General features: G+C 50.0%; 1 protein-coding gene across 3 annotated transcripts; it reads right to left on the bottom strand.

Annotated features, from left to right (window-relative positions):
* Positions 1 to 298: 298 nt before the first annotated feature.
* On the bottom strand, positions 299 to 14,914 carry SV2A (synaptic vesicle glycoprotein 2A). 3 transcript variants are annotated; one of them, XM_036273741.1, is made up of 14 exons: positions 14,809 to 14,914; positions 11,064 to 11,088; positions 10,135 to 10,859; positions 8,723 to 8,903; positions 7,792 to 7,943; positions 7,545 to 7,678; positions 6,827 to 6,916; positions 6,491 to 6,601; positions 6,218 to 6,306; positions 5,415 to 5,579; positions 5,072 to 5,205; positions 3,280 to 3,486; positions 2,529 to 2,688; positions 622 to 2,125 (listed from the first exon to the last, which is right to left on the bottom strand). In XM_036273741.1, exons 3-14 carry the CDS (start codon positions 10,754 to 10,756, stop codon positions 1,942 to 1,944), a joined length of 2,229 nt encoding a protein of 742 aa, XP_036129634.1. In that variant the 5' UTR covers positions 10,757 to 10,859; positions 11,064 to 11,088; positions 14,809 to 14,914; the 3' UTR covers positions 622 to 1,941. The 3 variants fall into 3 exon arrangements, with proteins under 3 accessions (XP_036129635.1, XP_036129634.1, XP_036129633.1); XM_036273742.1 differs by lacking the exon at positions 622 to 2,125 and adding an exon at positions 299 to 498 and having other exon boundaries at positions 10,135 to 11,088; XM_036273740.1 differs by lacking the exon at positions 14,809 to 14,914 and adding an exon at positions 11,529 to 11,562 and having other exon boundaries at positions 10,135 to 11,088.
* Between the last annotated feature and the right edge of the window lie 3,529 nt (positions 14,915 to 18,443).

Below are 18,443 nucleotides of genomic sequence, written 5' to 3'. Positions count from 1 at the left end.
CAGTTTGTCCCCATTGTCCCCAGCCCTGGTTGGTTGTGCGGGTGGCAGCCACTCAGTGTGTCCCTTTCACGTCGATGTTTCTCTCTCTCTCTTCCTCCCCCTCCCCCATCTGAACATAAATTGGAAAAATGTCCTCGGGTGTGGATAAAAACAAATTTTTTAATTTAAAAAAAGTAATACCTTATGTTATTCTGGCTTTTAGTTTGGAGGGAGAGGAGTTGTTTTCCATCTCACCATCTTCCCTTCCAGCAGGCAGAACAGAGTCAAAGAAGCAGACATAGCCATTTTGGATTTTAAGGATTGGTTGTTTTCTTTTTATTTTTCATCAATATTTTTCATCTCATTTTTCACATCAAACATAGTTGGGTTTAGGGTTCCCCAGGAGAACAAGGGAGGTGAATGGGTCCCTCCAGGGGGTGCAGGAGAGAGGGCTGCATCCAGCAAGTGAAGGGTGAAGAAAGGGCACACACTCGCACGGCACTGGAGGAGAAGGCAGTCCTTTGAGCACAGACACCAAAGAGTTAAACAGTCACCACCTGGTTCAGTGTTGCAAAATGGGGGGAGTGACCATAGAGGGTGGGGGCACCAGATGCAGCATGAGGAGGGTGAATTTGGATTTTCTTTTTTTGTTGCTTTCACTTTTTCCTTTTAACTTAACATTTTACAAACAGCTAAAAACTACAATACATCACAGCTACAGTGGTAGGGAAGGGGGCACCAAAGAAAGCAGCCACGTGTAGTAGGACGAGGCAGGGGCAGCTTAAACTACAGGGGCTATTGTGTGGAAAGGGTGAGATGGGGAAACTGAGGCTCTGGTCCCTGTATTAGGGGTCCCTGTCTTACTACCCAACCGCTTTCCACTTTAGAGGAGTTACTGGGAGGGCCCCTGCTTCCTGCCCGTGCCCCAGCTCCTTGTGCTTTTGATCTGCTGGTTTGACCATATGCCTGGTTTCTTTCCCTTCCCTGCTCCCCTGCTTGTGAGGGGACAGGTTGGGGGTGGGAGGGCAGCTGTGCTGTTCCAGTCTGTGCTATAGTGGGTGGAGCCTCCCACTCCAGAGGAGGCCTGTGCTTCTCGAGAGGAATGAAGGTGCCCTCAGATCTCCCTAGACTGTGGCACTCCTATCCCAGCCTGGCCTAGGGCTCCTCCCTCCCAGGCCTGGCACGGAAACAAGATTAGGGGTGGTGCTATGGAGGGCAGGGTTGTGTGTGTGTCTGCTGAAATTACCCTTGGCTTGTATTTTAGGACAGTATAGTGACACCCCACCCTGTGGCACATACACACACATCATAAGTGTACACACAGTCACACACACGCAGTCCTGCTGAGCTGCTTCAGAACTGAATATATAAATAAACAAGAATCAGAAAGCTAATTTCATAAAATTCAGGCTTCTTACTTATAGCCTAAATTGAGGGGGAAGTGGAGGCTGAGGTTTATTGCTACTCCCCCAGCATCCAATAGGAGGCATGAGAGAGCACTCAAGGCCCTTCTGACGAAATTCAAGTGCTTTTGGTCCATAGTCTACACTAAGCTGCAGCCCCCAGCCTAACCACATGCCCATGACTTCACCAGGACCCAGGCAGAGGAAATGAGAAGGAAAGGCAGGAAGCCTGTTCTGGAACGGCTGGAGCTAAGAAGAGCAAGGACACCCTCTCTAACACTGGGGAGAAGGATGGGGCCAAGCCTTCTCTTGTGCAAAGTCAAGGGTGGTAGGAGGTGGGGAGTAGAGCTGCTTCCCAAAATTGGGATGAAGGAGCCTTCCCTGTAGTCCTTGCCCACGGGGTCACATACATGCACACGCACGCACACACAAGGCTAAGACACCAAACACGGGGGCATGGGGAGTGAGGGCTCTGGGGGCCAGGATGGCAGGGCAGGGAGAGGGAAGAAGTCATTGGTCTCACAGTGTGCCTGCCAACCCCAAAGTCCCAGAGACCCCCTCACTGCAGCACCTGCCCCCGGGTCTCGGGCAGCTTCAGGGCCAGAGAACTACCAAGGGCAAGGGCAGCAGAGGCAAAGAGGATAGGGGCAGCCTTGGTGATTCCCACAAAGGACGTGAAGATGCTGATCCCCAGCACCGCTGCCAGCTTACACAGGGCATTCAGGAAGCCGAAGGCTGTGGTCCTGTTCAGGGGTCCCCCAGTGCAGCACGGATGGGCCAGCCCAGGAGGGAGACAAAGAAAGGCATGGAGGGTTTGTGGGGGAAGGGCGGGTATGGGGAAGTAAAGGAGAGATGGCAGGCAGTGTCCAAGAGGGAGAGGAAGGGCAGAGGTCAGAGATGAGGGATGCACATCAGGGAATACAGATAAATTGGGAGGCAAGGGGTAAGGAGACCGAAAATTAGGTTAAAAGTTAAGATTTCAAGGAGTGAATACAAAAGCTAACCAGCTCTTAGAGGAGAAACACAATGGGAATGTGTATCCTTTTACCCCTAAAGATGCTTTTCCCATTCAGCCCCTCTTCCTCACCCCACATCTCCCCCACCTTCTATGCCCTCAAACTGCTGCCCTGCCCCCACTCCAACTACCTCTTGTCCGAGGGGTAGAGTTCGACAGTCAACACGTCCAGCGCGTTCCAGGATGCAATGCTGACCCCCCCAAAAAGGCAGAGCAGAGCGATCATAGCTGACTCACTGTTCCCAAAAGACAGGAAGAAGCAGGAGACACAGGACATCACGCTGGATCCAGCTGGAACCAGGAAGGAGAGCGGGGTAAGCCTGGCAGCGAGGGAACCATCCACCACCCACCCTGTCCCATCAACTGGTGCGGAGTGCAGCTCTGGTGAGACTTTTCCCAAGGCACCCAAAAGGAAGGCTTATCACTCATCCCCAGCCTCCCTTATAATTTTCTCGTTAATAATATCAGTACCAACCACTTCTTCAGTGCTAGCTATGGACCAAACAACTTGATGCTTTACGTGCCCTGATCTAATATGTCAACCCTCTAAGGCAGATTCTGTCATCAGCCTTATTTTTAAGATGGACAACTGGGCTCACAGAGGTTAAGAAACTTGTCTAAGGTAGGTGGTAGAGCTGAGATTCAAAACCTATAACCTCAAAGCCTGTGCATTGAGCCACTGCTACCCCACTACCTCCTTTACTCACCAGAGGGGCTTCCAAGCCAGGCTCCCCCCATCCTGCAGCCACCCCCTATGCAGAAAACGTGAGAGAACCTTCTCTGACTAACCTCTTCCACAGACTAAGTGAGAAGTTTGACAGTCTCTCCTCCCCGCAGCACCCTAATCATTTCCGACCCCACCACCCAGCCTCTCCCCCTTACCAAGCATTCGGAGCCTGCCAATCTTGTCCATGAGCAGGGCAGACACAATATTCCCTGGAAGCACAGCCAGCGTCCCCAAAAAGCTGACGAAGTATACCATGTAGGCGCCTTCGCCCGTCCCTGTCACATCTAACGGGCAACCCTCCTTGTTATGCAGGAATGTGCTGTTCACCAGATGGCTGTTCACAAACTTGTACTCAAACAGGTCTGGGGGTGAGGGTCAAGACAGGCAGGCGATCATGTCAAATAAGAGAAGGAGGCTGCTACTCCTATGGCTCAGGGCTCTGCCTTTGTGGGATTTAGCACTTATTCAAAACATCAAATAACATCACCATAGGAACTAGAAATCTTTTCAGCAGAAAATGTCAGTAGTCTATCAAATGAAACAGTGTGACTCAGTTTCCAAATTTTTAAATCAATAATCTGCTTCCCCACCCCACTTTTCCCCTCCTTCTCCCTCTCCTCTCCAGCACATCACCTTTACCTTCCTCGCTTGTAAGCTCCAAGGGCCCTTCCTTTGCCTCTGTAACGTTCCTAAGCCCATTTCTTCTACAAATTACTTCTTCTACCTCTATGATTTTCCAAATAAATGTTTTTTGTTTTTGTTTTTTTAATTTCAGTTGGGAGTCTTTCTGTATTTAAATATGTTTTCATTGATTTTTTAGAGAGAGGAAGGGAGAGAGAGATAGAAACATCGATGTGAGAGAGAAACATTGATCAAACATTGATCAGTTGCCTCCTGCACTCCCCCTAATGGGGATCGAACCTGCAACCTGGGCATATGCCTTGACTAAATGTTCTCTTATAAAAACATAAAAATAAAAGTGAATAATCTGCTTCCTGTTCATTTCTTCTGTCCACCCTGCTGACTGTTAGCAGTAGCAATGCCATGGGTTTAGGAAAAATTACTGAAAACAAAAAATATTCAGCTCTGGCCAGTTTGGCTCAGCGGTTGGAGCGTTGGCCTGCAGACCAGAGAGTCCCAGGTTTGGTTCCCGCTAGGGGCACATACAAAAATAAATAAATAAATAAATAAATAAATAAATAAATAAATAAATACACACACACACACACACACACACACACACATATTTTTTAAATCATTAAAAGTCCCACCCTGGCCAGTGTGGCTCAGTTGTTTGGGCATCCTTCTGTGCACTGAAAGGTCACTGGTTCAATTCCCAGTGAGGGCACATACCCAGGTTTTGGGCTCGATCCCTGGTGGGGGGCAAGCAGGAGGCAGCGATCGGTGTTGCTCTCACATCGATGTTTCTCTCCCTCTCTCTCTCTCAAAAATTAATGAAAAAATAATAATTAAAAGTCCTATCTATTACCTTTTCCTTTGAGGTGGGAGAAGCTCACCCAGTACTCCAGTTAGAGATGGGAAACCCCAGTCTAACAATTCAGCATTTTGTGCATATAGTTTGAGAATCACTGTTAAATAAATGGATTAATGCCATGATTCTCAACCTTTTCCCCACCCAATATCTTTTATTGTTTTTCTTTTACCCAAGGACCTTGTTTTGAATGAGTTTTGCCCTCTTCAAAAGTGCATTACTCCCACCACATTAACTTGTTTTAATTCCAGGCAAAGACAAAGAAACTTGGTATTTTGTCAGATATTTTAACTGTCACAGGAAATGTTAAATTTCCATTAGAGTTTTGGAATTATTGGTTGTAGTTAGTAGGCCCCATACCACCTTCCTGCAAGGCTCCAGAGGGCTCAGCTTGAGAACCTGAGCTAAGGACACCCAACCCTTTGGTCTGATGGTCACCGGCCACTCCACCTTACCAGTGTTATAAAACACAGTGTTGATGAATGTGCAGTTGCGGAAAAACGTGTTGCTGGATGTGACGTCCTCGAAATAACACTCCTCAAACAGGGAATCCTCAAAGGACACTGACTTCAGACGCAGCCCAATGAACCTGAAAGACCAAGACAGTGAGGGGCACTTCCCCTCCTCCTCACCCCTCCTCAGTCTCATTCCTTTAGTGAAGTCATGGGAAGAGGTGCCATTGAGGAGAAACCACTTAATTTTGCCCCGAAAATACCTGTCTCAAAACTCCCAGGCTCATAAAAGAAACAAGGGGTAGAAGGGACAGGAGAGGAGTGCAGTGTAAAAGTCCCCGCATACTTGTCATTGAAGTACTGTCCCCCTCGATGGATCTGATTCTCCAGGGTGAAGTTAAAAGTCACATGTTCTACACGTTCCCCAGGGAACACTTTGGTGCGGGCTGCGTAGTCCACCGCCTGGAGATGGCGGATCATGTCGGGAAACCAGACAGTCAGGCCATAGTAACTGAAGAGTCAAGGGCAATGGAATCAGGGCTCAGGGGCTGGAACTAGGCAATCCAGAATGAGGGGGAATCGAGGGTCAGCCCATATCAGGACCTTGCTCACCTGTCCAGCCTTACCTCCCACCACTCCTCCCTTCACCACTGGAAGTGGTTCTTCTAACCCTCCCAACCATACTCTTTATCTTCCAAGCAATTGCTCCTCCCTCTGCCTAAAACATCCTCCCTAGCCCACCCTCAGCCAAACTCCCACTCATCTTCACGACTCAGACCTGGGCTAGGAAGCCCCTCTCCTGTGCCCCCAGAACCCTTTGTACTTCCCCCGACGTGGCACTCATCACACTGCTCTATGCTAGTTTTGTCTAGCTCCCTGCCCAAGATGTAAACTCCTTGAGGACTGGGACCACATCTATTTCAGCCCAGCACAGTGCCTGACAGAGAATAGAAACTTACTACTGTACAGCCTGTAATACAAGTGTTTTGGATTAATGAATGGAGTAGAGGAACAGGGTGGAGGCTCAGAGGGGATCTGCATGGCACCTCCCCTCACCATTCGCCCCCTTCATTTCCATTGTCTCCACCTCTCTCCCAACCCACACACCATCGCATCCACCACATACCATCCACCCACCCACCTTCTCACCTGAACGACATGGTGAACCACACACCCATCATCATCAGAGTGATACGTCGATATTCTGGACCAAAACAAGAGAGGAAATTCCCCCAAACCTAGGCAAAAGAGAATGAAGTCAGACAGTGGCCACACTAACTTCTAGCACCCCCATGTCCCCATGTTTCTGCCCGACCACCTCCCTTCAGCTTACCCATTACCCTACACACAGGTTCGAGCCCTGTCTTCCTCTTCACCCCCCCCCACTTCCTTCTCTCTCTCCACCATACAATCCCCTATTACCTGCCCCCCAAGGCTCAATGCCCGGACACCCCAGCGCTGGTACCAGGTCCCTGTGTCTGACTGGATCTCAATCAACTCATCCTCCTGATGAATCGTCTTAATGTGGGTTACCTGGGGTCAAGAGAAGGGGTTAGCCGTCACCTGGGCTGTATTTCCCAACCCTTCCAGGTGTCTCAGTTTCTCCCGCAGTAGCAAAATGGGAGGAAGGGGTTGGTGGATACCCTAAAAGATGTCACTGAGGAAGAGATGCCTAGGAAAGGGGGGTATCCAGAGAGGGGCCAGGTAGGGGTTGGGGTGCAGCAGCTTGGAGGACTGAAGGGTAGGACTTTTGCTTACTGAGAAGACTCTCTCGGGGTGCCCCTTGGCTCGCATGTTGGTATCATGAACTTGCTTCAGCACCATCCAGGCCTCATCATGCTTCCCATTCTAGATTCAACAGAATCCCCATATGCAGGTTAGCCCCTCCCTGACCCTGAAATATAGACCCTGCTCCCTCCAATCTGGCTTCTGGAGTCACAGAACACAAAAAGGCTTCCACCTCCAACCCCTCACCTATGGGCACACCCACTACCCACTCTGAAAGAGCCCAAACAAGATGTAATCAGACTTGGGCAAGACTGAGGGGAGTCCAGGAGACAGATACAAGCATAGGTCCTAGGGATCCCTTGGTACAATGGAAAAAATAAAACAAGGCAAACGATGATGATGGGCAACCATGTGGTCAGAAACGGGCAGCATCCTAACCTGTGGGACCAAGATATACTCGGAGGGGAGAGTAGGAAGTGGAGGGGGTAGAACTTCTCTGGAGCTATGAAGTCAGGGCCCGGGTCCCTGCCTGTAACATTTTAAGCCACCCATGGCTGAACAGGTCCCCTGGCTTCTCCACCCACAGAACCCTTATAAATTCCATATAAAGGAAGTAAGCTAAAGTGTGACAGAGTATGGACCCTATGAGGAAGGAAGGCAGCTACATAGTATCAAACAAAACCCACAGTAGTGTGTGAACACAGGAGCCCCTGCTGCCTTACCCCCAACCCAGCCCCAGCCCAGTCACCTCCAGGAAGAAGCGGGGACTTTCAGGCTGTGTGGTCAGAGCCCCGATGGCGAACACAGAAGGAAAGGCACAAACGAGAACAAAGACCCTCCAGCTGTGAAACTGGTACGCGGACCCCATCTGAAAGCTCCACCCTGGCAGAGAAAGTCGTAGAGTTAACAGAGAGGCCATTGGCTGGGGGTTCCTGCCCAGGGAGCACAGGAGAGGAGGGAAACAGTCTGGAGTGCATTCCCTGCGGGCTGCTCACCATAGTGGGGGATGATGGCCCAGGCCATAGCAGCTGCGTATACTCCACCAATCATCCAAAACATGCAGAGCCAGCTCAAATGCTCCCCACGTTTCTCCTGGGCCAGAAACTCCGAGAAATAGGAGAAGACAATGGGGATGGACCCTCCAATCCTGGAGGGCGTTGTAAGAATTCAGCATTGGAAAACAGCCATCCTCCTGACCTCCTGCCCCAGTGCCCTGGATTCCCCCAGTCCCTTTCATCATTCAGACCTTTCTAAAGAGACTCCTTCTCACACCTAGTGCCCTACAAGCTCCCTCCATCAGCCATCAAGCACCCATCCGTGGGACCCTAGGAACAAGGCAGCAGGTCTCAGGAAAAGGAAAGAGACAAACATTGAATCTTGAAGAACTAGAGTTGGAAGGAAGGGAAGATAATCACAGAAAAAGGGAAAGCCCTCCCCCACCCAAAAAAAATGGGCGAAGAAAAGTCTGAGGGCAGATATGAGGGAGCAGACCAGAAACGAGCTGAGAAACAAGGAGAAAGCACATGCAGGTAGAAGTGCAGGAGGAGGACGGGTCAAGGCTTCAGAGCTCAGGTTGTCAGATGTGGCAATATGTAGTCTCTGGGAAGGGAATAACTCAAGGGTCCGCACGTTCCCAGGGTGAGGCTGGGACCCACTAGGCCTCCCATGGGGCCAGGCTCAGCATGGAACTAAAGAGTGGGGTGGAAGACTCAGGAGTGGACCAGACATGGAATGGCATTCTGGACAGGCAGTAGACAGGTCCTGGACAGGGAGAAGCTGGCCTGACGGTGGAGAAAGGAATTCATTCACTCAACTCATACATATTTCAAGTGCATCTGGTGTGCCTGGCGCTGTGCGGGCCCTAGAGATATAATAGTGACCACAGCACAGTCCTGCTCTCCCAGGGCTTAGGAGGTAGACACTCACCCGACCCCAGAAAGGAGGCGGCAGAAGAGAAAAGTGCCATAACCCTGGACAAAAGATGAGAAAAAGGCGAAGACGCTGTTGACTGAGAGAGAGATGAGCAGACACTGTCTCCGACCCAGCCGGTCAGCCAGACCGCCCCAGAGGAAGGCTCCCACCATCATGCCCAGGTAGACGATGAGGCCTAGAAGGAGGAAAACAGAGGCAGGAGGGGTATGAGTCTATAGACCCACTTCAATTTTTCCACTTACTGAACATTACACGATCTGAAACTGCAGCAGAATGAAGCAAGGGCCTGAAGGGCTTCGAGAAGCTAAGCCTATCCAGAGGTAAAGACAAGTTAGAGAAGATGAATTGTGGAATCAAAGATGGAAGGTCTTCTCTGCAGGCCAGCGGTTCAAAGGCAGGAACACAAATACAGGAGAGCCCCAGGATTCTCCTTTGCTTCCCTCTCATTCTCTCTTGCTCACTCACTTCTCTTGCTCTAGCTGTCACACACACCACATACCCTCACCTCTGGCTTGCCTGGAATGGGGAATGGATCTCCCTAGACTCCCATCATCCTCCCTGCCTTGACACCCTCAAGGTAGCCGGAGGTGTCTCTCACGTTCCCTGGGAAAAGAGCTCCAGTCCTTCACTCCTCCCAGGAAATCCTCCCCACAAAATCCATTCTTTACTCCTTGTAGTTCCATTTCTTCTAAAACGCTTCTGTTTCTTACTTCATTCATAAATTCAGAGTTGGAATCGATCTTAAAAATCATCTACGCCAAACTCTATGCTTCACCCATGCCTAGGCCAAGCCCCAGGGAAAAGGGACCTGCCCAATATCTCATGGCAATTTGGTGGCAGAGCAAGACTGAGATCCTTTCTGAGTGAGTCTAGGAATTTCCTCCTTCAGGGTCTCCGTCAGGAAGGACCACCAGAGACTACTCACTGACCCCTGACTCCCAAGAGCTTCTCTAGCTGGAGGTAGGCCCAGGGTTCTTCCCCTACCCCCACCACCCCAAACTGACCCCTCCCATACAACCTAGGGAGTTTGAATACTGACTTCTTATTGCCCCAGTCAGGGAAAGGGAGCAAAATAGCAAGAGGAGAGGCTCTGGAGAAACATTAAATGGGGTCCCTCCCACCATGTCCACCTCCTGCAGAACTAAGCAGACCACCACCCAATCACTGGCCCAAGCCCAGCCCTGCTGTCCTCCCCCAGTCCCCCTTGAACAAAGAACCTCACTGTGACCCAAGCCCAAGAGGAGGGCATGTGTGAGGGGAAAGTGCAGAGGAACCCTGGGTCCTCTGGAGACATCTTGAGAGCAGGGTCTTAGGGAGCCCAGCAGTGAGGACAGGGGTTTTCAGGAGCATGGGGTGTTTACAGAGTTTGGAGCAGGACGGGGCTAGAGTGCCCCGATGTATCTTACCCAGCATGCCTTTGTTGGAGTCAGACAGGCACATGTCTTTCTCAGCACTGGGCAGCACGAAGCCCACCACAAAGACCTCCACACCATCAGCCATCAGCGCCAGACCAAGCACGAAGTAGAGTGTCCACTGGAAGCGACCATGGCCACACTCCCGGAGGATGGTTTCATACTGCTGGGCCAGTTCTTCCCGTTCTTTCTGCCGCTGTGCCTCCCCCCGGACACCAGGGGGGCCCTCCCCATCGCCCAAGCCTCCCCTCACTCCAGCCAGGGGTGCCCCATCTGCCATCCGCTCGCCTTTGCCCTCAGACTCTGCCCGGGGGATGCCCTGATATTCCCCCTCGTAGATCTCATCATCCTCGTCGTGGCCCTCTGTGGCATCACTGGAGGCACCCCCTTCCTCTTCGTCCTGGGTCCCTTCCCCACGGTAATAGCCGTCAGCGGGGGCAGGGAAGTCATCGTCATCATCATCCTCCTCAAAGCGGGAGTAGGATCTGCGGGAATATTCGTCCTGGACTCTGTCCAGGCCCTTCACCACCTTCTTGGCTGCATGCTTCTTGACTTCCTTGGCAATGTCTTTGGCCCCACGGATGAAAGCTGCCCGGTCTCTGAAGCCCTCTTCCATGACGGGTCTCCCCGACTCCCTGCTCCTTATTCAGCTTTTGCTTAAGAACGTGGAGTCAGAAAGACCCTTCTCCCAGTTACTTATATGAAGTGTGTTCAAGTATCTTTGGGCACAGAATAGGAGAAAAATAGGACCTGGTCAATGAGTGTCTAGGAGAAGAAAGGAGGGAGAAGAGGTTTGACCTACACCCAGTTCAGTTGGGTGCACAGGGAAGGGAAAGGGGGAACAGGGGAATGGGAAGGGGAGGGGAAGCCAGCTTGGGGGTGCTAAGCTGGGGAGCCAGGATAACTCAGGAAAAGCTGCCTACTTCTCTTCCAGGCACCTCTGGAGATCTAGAAACAATAAGAGGGAGAAAAAAGAGGTTGTAAGGCCTAAGATGGTAACAAAGGCCAACAGAGAGCTCCTGTCGACCCAGAGCCCCATCTGTACACGTGGTACAGAGATGGTCTCCTTGCTTCAAGCCCTCACTCAGTAAAAAAGGATGACCACTGGGGCCAACTGCAGGTCCTTCAGTGTAAACCCCCTTCCTTTGACCTTGGAGACCAGATCCATGGGATCCTCTCCTGAGTCACAGTCATCTACACAGAGCTCTTCTCCTGACCCTCCACCCCGCATCCAGATCAGACTCCTTCCTTTACCACCAATCTACAAAGGATAAAACAGGAAATATGAGAAACCAGAATCCCCTACTCTAGTCTGCCCTGGGTTTCTTACTGAGGGCAGAGCTTGGGGAGAATGCGTACAAGGAACACCAAGTCGTCCAGCCTGTTACCTTCAGTCCACTGATGGCATCTGAACGTGGAGTTTCCAAAGTCCTCCCCTTAGCTGCCATGTTATACGCCTCCCAAGGAGAGCCCAGTGAGTAAGAGCTCGGCTGCCAGACTTGGGCTTGACTTCCTGCTTCAGCACTTACTAGCTAAGTCTCTGAACATCCGTGCCTCAGTTTCCTCTTACTTAAGAAGGGGAAAGTAAAGATTAAGTAACTTAATGCATATAAGCTCCTTACCATAGTGCCTGGCACATAAAAAGGGATGAATAAAAATGAGTATTACTCTTTGTGGTGATAATGATCTAGTGAAATGCCACTTCTGGGTGCTCTTGAGAGTGAGCAGCAGGAAGGGAAATTGGAAGGAGAAAGCTGCTTCAGCTCAAAGTATGTTGAGTTATGTGACCTGAGTTGAAATCCTAGCTCTGCCATTGACTTACTAACCAATCTTGGGCAGGTTACTTAACTTCCCAAAACCTCAATGTCCTTATTTTAAACTGGGGATAATAATCTCTATTTCTTATGTGAGAATTTAATCTCACAGTAGATATTTTATAAATATTAGTTTTCTTCCTATTAGGTTAAAAAATGTGAAAGAATGTCCTGGCCGGCTTGGCTCAGCGGTTAGAGCGTCGGCCTGTGGTCCAGAGAGACCCGGGTTCAGTTCCCGCTAAGGGCACGTACCTCGTTTGCGGTTTGTCCCCGGCCTTGGTTGGGTCGTGCGGGTGGCAGCCACTCGATGTGTCCCTTTCACATCGATGTTTCTCTCTCTCTCTCTCTCTCTCCCTCCCTCCCACTCCATCTGAACAAAATATGGAAAAATGTCCTCGGGTGAGGATTAAAAAAAAAAAAAAAGTGAAAGCAGCAGGAAACAGCAAGGGAAAAGCAGAGGGTCATACTTGGGTGCTATTGCCCCATATCCTCCCAAAACCCATCTGCGTTCAAACTAATTCCAGCAGCTTGACCCCCACTGTCTCCAGCCAGACAAACAAGGGATGACTCAAAAGAAGGCAGACCTAGAAACTGAGGCCATGAAGAAGGCAGATCAAAAAGCTAAGAAAGAGGTAATGACTGGCTGTTACCACCTCCCTTCAGGACCTCATCACTGGTGGGGTGGGAATGGAGGAGACTGATCAAACGTGCACTTCCAACATGAGGGGGTCTAACGTCTACAGTAGTCATACTTCATTCCTCCAGGGCCTCCCCTCTTAATCCCCCTTAATCCTTTCTGCTCCTCCTCCAGGAGTCTAGGGAAAGGGAGTCCACAAATACCGCATTGCGTTGGAGGCTGGTGTAGAATGAAGGGTGCCTTGAGCCTCCCCCCCAAAAAAAGACATCCTCCAGAGGGAGACATAGGAGAACCTCCACAAAGGCAGAGGAAGCAGGACTAGGTTCTCATCAGAGATCATTCCCCTAAAATATCCTGCCTCCTTTTGCCCCCACCCATCAAGGCCTTCAGTATATGTTATATACACACGCACAGTAGCCCTGGGAGAATGGGGTAAGTTGTGCTGTGTGGTTCAGAGAGAAGCACTGGCAAGCAGAGCCTTACCCTCTCAAGGACAGATGTGAGCAGTGGACCATGATGACCAGAACCAGTGACCCCTATGTCACCTTCTTTTCTTTGTGGATCAGGGCCCAAACCGTCCCCCTTGAAAGAGAAGGAACTGTGGAATCCCCTCATTGCATGGCAATTCACTTTCTTCTTCTTTCTTTCCCAGCTAGGATCGCCCCCACCCCCAAACCCTGAAGGAAGCAGATGGGCCCACCAGGAGCCATCCCCAATGTCTGTTCACACTGTTTCCCCTCAGGATACATGTAGCGTAGAAGGCCCCAGAGCCACAGCAGGCTGTGAGGGCTCCACAGCCAGCTCCCCCAGGGCCAACAAGCCCAGGAGGTCAGGAGGGAGAGAGAGAAGACAAATTCTTTGCGCTGGTGAGAAAGTGATGCTATTTTTAGCCCCAAAAGCAGCACAGGGTGGCTAAGCCCCTGAGAGAGAGACAAAACTTGGAGAGGTGGAGGCTAAAGGAGACAAGATTCAGGGTTACACAGCCCTTTAAGGTTGGCTGGCTTCACCTGACTGGAAAAATGTGCCCAAGAGATTCTCCGCAGAGGAGTGGGGGACCCCGACTCCTGAGCAAATGCTGCCTTTCAGGACAACTCACTCATCCCTGGATAAGAGGCGGGTCCAGAAGCCCCCCCACCCCACTAAAGCAACTTACTTTTGGAGCCACCAGGATTCTCCAGCCCATTCGAGCCCAGGTGACAAGGTCATTAAGAAGCAGTCACTTATCAAAACATCCACGGGGGGGGGGGGGGGGGTACCATGAGGGAGGAGGTACTGGAGCACCTCTCCCTGTTACAGATGGGCCATTGAGCCTCAGCCCCCACCCCAGAATAGCCAAGGCTGCATGCACCTGCCCTCCCTATAGTCTACCCCAGGAAGATGGAGCATCCATATTTCTGAGGGGGAAAAAAAGGTGTCAGCTGAGAATGCACACTCTGGAATACCGAGGGCAGACAGGCAGGGAGAAGGAAGACCTCTGCACATGCATAGGCACAGAGACGTCCCCTACCAGCATTTGTGGCGACCCTCATGAACCCCCCCATCCCACCTCTGCTCTGCTGTAAGGGAGGAGCCCCTAGAGTTGACTGGATTCTCAGTGCCTCCCCTCAACCTTGGTCCTACTGCTGGACAAGTGCCCATCATCACCCAACTCCCCTTCCCCCTACCCTGAAGCATCTGCCTCCAGACCCGCCATCCCTGCCCACAACCCTGGTGGTTTGCCATCTCCATCTACCCAGCATTTCTATTCTTCATCCCCCTTCCCTCCCTCCTTCACCTGCCCTTCCTCCACTGCCTCCTCATCAAATCCAGGCGAGCAGACTGAGGCAGCATCCTTTCTCTGGCCCCAGCCAAGGTCATTTATCATTCATGGGGGGGGGGGGGGCAAGGTGAGGAGGAGATTGGAGTTTGAGGAAACCTTATTCCGCCTAACAACCCCCCACCCATCAATATCTGGGGAGGGGAGGAGGAGAGTAGAAGAAAAACACCTCTCTTCTCTCTCTCTCTCTCTCTCTCTCTCTCTCTCCATATATATTTTAATCAGCACAGCAAATGAAATAAATGTCCATTCAAGCCACTACCAATCCCTTCACCCCTAAAGCGGGGACCGTCACCCTCCCCACCAGCAAAGCATCGGAGGATAAAATGGCTGCAAGGCGAGACAAGGATGCTTCTGCCCTGGGCGGGGTGGAGGTGAGAGACTGAGAGGAGGGATCTCACCTGGGCTGGGTCCCCCGGGCAAGGGAGTCCCGGGTGAGGGCAGGGGTCCCGGCCGCGGGGCTGGCGGCAGCGGCGACTGCTCCGGCACCGTGGAAGCGGCACTGCAGACCTGCCCGCCCCCCCACGCTCCGGCCCCGCCTCCCCCCCCCCCCCCCCCGTGCCGCTGAGCTTCGGGAGAGACCATTGTTGGGGGTGGGGGGCAGAAGGAAAAAGGATGGGGAGGGACTCAGGGCACCAGAGAGAAATGATGAAGGACGAGGTGGGTTGTCACGGGGACAGCTGGAGATGACACACAGCCCTCCCCAGCCTCTTCCTAGTAAAAGATGAAAGAAACTAAGAAAAGAAATAGTGATCTCAGGGAGACAAGCGGGAAGACAGAACGGCAGGTGGTAAATGGGGCGGCCCCCTTCTTAGTGCCCCAGTCCCAGAATGGCAGGACCCACACGCTTTAGGGGCTCTCTCTGCCTTCAGAGCGCCTCCCTTCCCCTTCCCCTTCCCCTTCCCCGCTGCCCCCGGCCAGAAGCCTTTCCCACAACCCTCTCCCGAATGCGGAGTGCTCAGACTTCAACTTTACCTGGCTATTTTAGAGAAAGCAGGAATAACAAGGTGTGGTTTCCATCCTGAGCTGCCAGAGGCAGAGACTCCTGGATCCCTGCCCTCTCTTTCCAGAAAGAGTCCAGATTATTTAATTACATGCAGACTTCCCCATCCTCCATTCAGTTGGTGGCAGCAGAGGTGAGTGCTGGAGGAGCTGGGTTTTACAAGCCTGACAACTGGACCTCTCCCTTTCTATTCATTTGCTCCAATGACTCAAAAAAGTACTCCCTCAGTACTCTTCCCCACTTTCTTTTCACACACACACACTCCTGCTACCAGGGCAGGAAGGAATGTGTTGTTTTCAGTTCGTTCCTTTCATCTTTCCTTTGTTCCTGTACCAATAATCTGGGTTCAGAGATTCAAGACGTACCACTGGGTGAGAATCCTGCTCTAGGGGTGAAGGGCTATGCAGTTGTTGGGAATGTACATGCACAGTGTGTCTATCTGTTCCAGCTAAGGCTTAGGATATTCTGGACAGAGCGCTGACCAGGGGCTCTGACCTGGGTTTTCAGTCTAACAAGCTATGAGCTTTTTGGTCAAGTTCTCTGCCTCTCTGAAACAGGGAAAATGGGGGGCTTGGATGAGATGATGCATCAGATCTCTTTCAGATCTAATAGTGTGTGAGTCTGCTTTGCTAAACATAGAGGTTTCATAATGCTGGGATATGTTACATGGAGAGCACTGGCAGGCTATGTTCCAAGAGACCCCACAGGTGACATTTGTGATGTTGAATTTACCACTGATAGGGATGTGGGCCTGGGTTTCCAAGACGCTGAAGCTACATCTTAGAAATACTAATTGTTCACAGTTTACTAAATATAAAGCCATAATACATACATATTAATTTACCATGAGAAGTTTAGCTGTCAGACTCAATGAAAACACATGCTTGCACGTCCAGCACATTCTCACCCTTATAAAGCCAAATCAGAATCATAGTGTATACATATAAATGCACAATGACATAACTAAACAGGAGTATTTGTATCTTTAATGGCATCTGGCCATCCCCAGTAAGGAGTGGTGCCAATGGGTTCAGAAAACTCTTCTTGGCTACAATTCTCCACCCCCAGCTCTATGTTATGGCAGCCTGGCCAGTGCTCCTGGACTACTCCAACTGGCGGCTCCAGCACTCTTTCCAGGATGGTAAGAGTGTAATAGCTGTGCCCATGTGGGCCTCAAAGACTCTCCCTTTACTAGGCTTTTATTGCTGACCCTTCTTCAAAGCTGACACATTCTTTATTTAAGTATGTTAATATTTTCAATTAGGTTATAGCCAAGTACCGCTGGCAGGGAGCCATTTCATCTCTTTAAGGTGACTTTGCATACTCTCCACTGATCCATTACTTGCTAAAATAGAAATCTTGTACTCTTAGAGAGAAAGCTCGATTTTCCTTTTTAAGCTCTGAGGAAAGACTTTAGTTTTTCCCAGGTACCATGACCCCATGCACCTCACCAGCTAACCTTTGCTGGGTCCATTAACGTTTTAGTTCCTAGGGGTTCAGTCCTGGGCCCTTCCCCCATTCCACCTACTCTCTTCTCCTTGGTCACCTCAGCCAGTCCCATGACTTTAATGTTGTCTATGTGCTGGTGGTTTCCACATTTATATGTCCAGTCCAGATCTTTCTCCCAAACCCAAACTCATAATCTCCACCTGTCAATCCAACATTATTATATGGATATCTATTATACGTCTCAGACTTAACAGATCCGTAAACAAACTTCTGATCCAGGCACCCCTGGAATGTCTCTTCACTAGGTGCTCAGGCCAAAAAGAGACATGAAGTTAGTTATCTTTCTTCTCTTTTTTCTCTCATGTCTACATCAGCAGGTCTTGTCAGTCCTCCCTTCCAAATACATTCAGAATTCCACCGCTTCCCACCAGCTCCATCACTTCTTCCTTAGTCTAAGCCATCATCATTGCTCTTTGGCTACTGCAACAGCCTCTTAACTGGAATTGGTTTCCCTGCTTCCCATCTTGCACATCTAAAACTTACACTCAGCAGATCCTCTGAAAACAAATTAGATCTGACCCAGCAAAGAAATCAGTGCATATGTCCCACAAAAAAGAAAAATACAAGTATTTTCATAGCAGCTTTATCTGTAATATTCAAAAACTTCAACTATCAACCAGAAACTAGTTAAACTTGGGTAAACAAATAGTAGTATACAAGGGAATGCTATGTAACAAATTTTTAAAAGGCTGAACTAATATATGCAATGGAATAAAAAGATCTCACAAATAATGAATGAAAGAAGCCAGACTAAAAAGAGTACACACTATATGATCCCATTTATACAAAGTTCATGAAAAAGCAAATCAATCTACTGTAGTAGAGAAAATAGTTGATACCTCTGGGAGGCGGAAATTGACTGTGATTGGGCACAAGGGAGCCTTCTGGGTACTGAACTACCACATCTTGATCTGGATGGGAGTTATAAGGGTGAATACATATGTGAAAATCCACTGAAGATCTGCGTGTGTGTGTATGTGTGTGTGTGTGTGATCACAATTTTTAAAAATGTTTTAACGAGATCTTATCACTTTCCATTCTTTAAATCGTCTAATGTCTTTCCATTATACTAAGGATTAAATCCAAACTCCTAACCAAGGCCTATAAGGCCCTGCATGGTCTGGCCCCTGCCTGCCTCCCCAACCCCTCCTCACCTCTCTCTCAGGCTTCAGCTGTGCTTCAGCCTTGGTGGTCTCTCTTCTGTGCCTCAAACATGCCCAGTGCATACCCATCAGAGGACATTGGCAGTGAGGGTCCAGCTGCCTGGAACTGCCTTCTCCCAGATCTTTGCCTTATTATTCAGGTCTTTACTCAAAAGTCACCCCATCAGACCAACCTATCAAAAATAACTCTCCCCACTCCCCAGTCGCTATCCTATCACCCCACCTTATTTTTCTTTCTTATAATATATACTTATCTAAAATTATATTTTTTTGTTTTTATTTTTTTGTCTTCTCATACTTAGATTGTCAGTTCTAAGGGAGCAAGGACCTTAGCTGGTATATTTATCATTATATCCCCAGT

This window comes from Molossus molossus, unplaced genomic scaffold (genome assembly GCF_014108415.1).
Source record: "Molossus molossus isolate mMolMol1 unplaced genomic scaffold, mMolMol1.p scaffold_m16_p_20, whole genome shotgun sequence".
In the NCBI taxonomy this organism is placed as follows: domain Eukaryota; kingdom Metazoa; phylum Chordata; class Mammalia; order Chiroptera; family Molossidae; genus Molossus; species Molossus molossus.
This window is presented reverse-complemented; position numbering and strand designations above follow the sequence as displayed.

What these genes read in the sequence shown, in the direction of transcription:
- SV2A (XM_036273741.1), bottom strand. Translation starts at nt 10,756, where the DNA reads ATGGAAGAGGGCTTCAGAGACCGGGCAGCTTTCATCCGTGGGGCCAAA. An exon ending in CATTGAGCCTTGGGGGGCAG is followed by an intron (nt 6,307 to 6,490) that starts GTAATAGGGGAT and finishes TCTTTTGCCTAG; the next exon opens with GTTTGGGGGAATTTCCTCTC. An exon ending in TGGCAGGCTCCGAATGCTTG is followed by an intron (nt 2,689 to 3,279) that starts GTAAGGGGGAGA and finishes TCCTGGTTCCAG; the next exon opens with CTGGATCCAGCGTGATGTCC.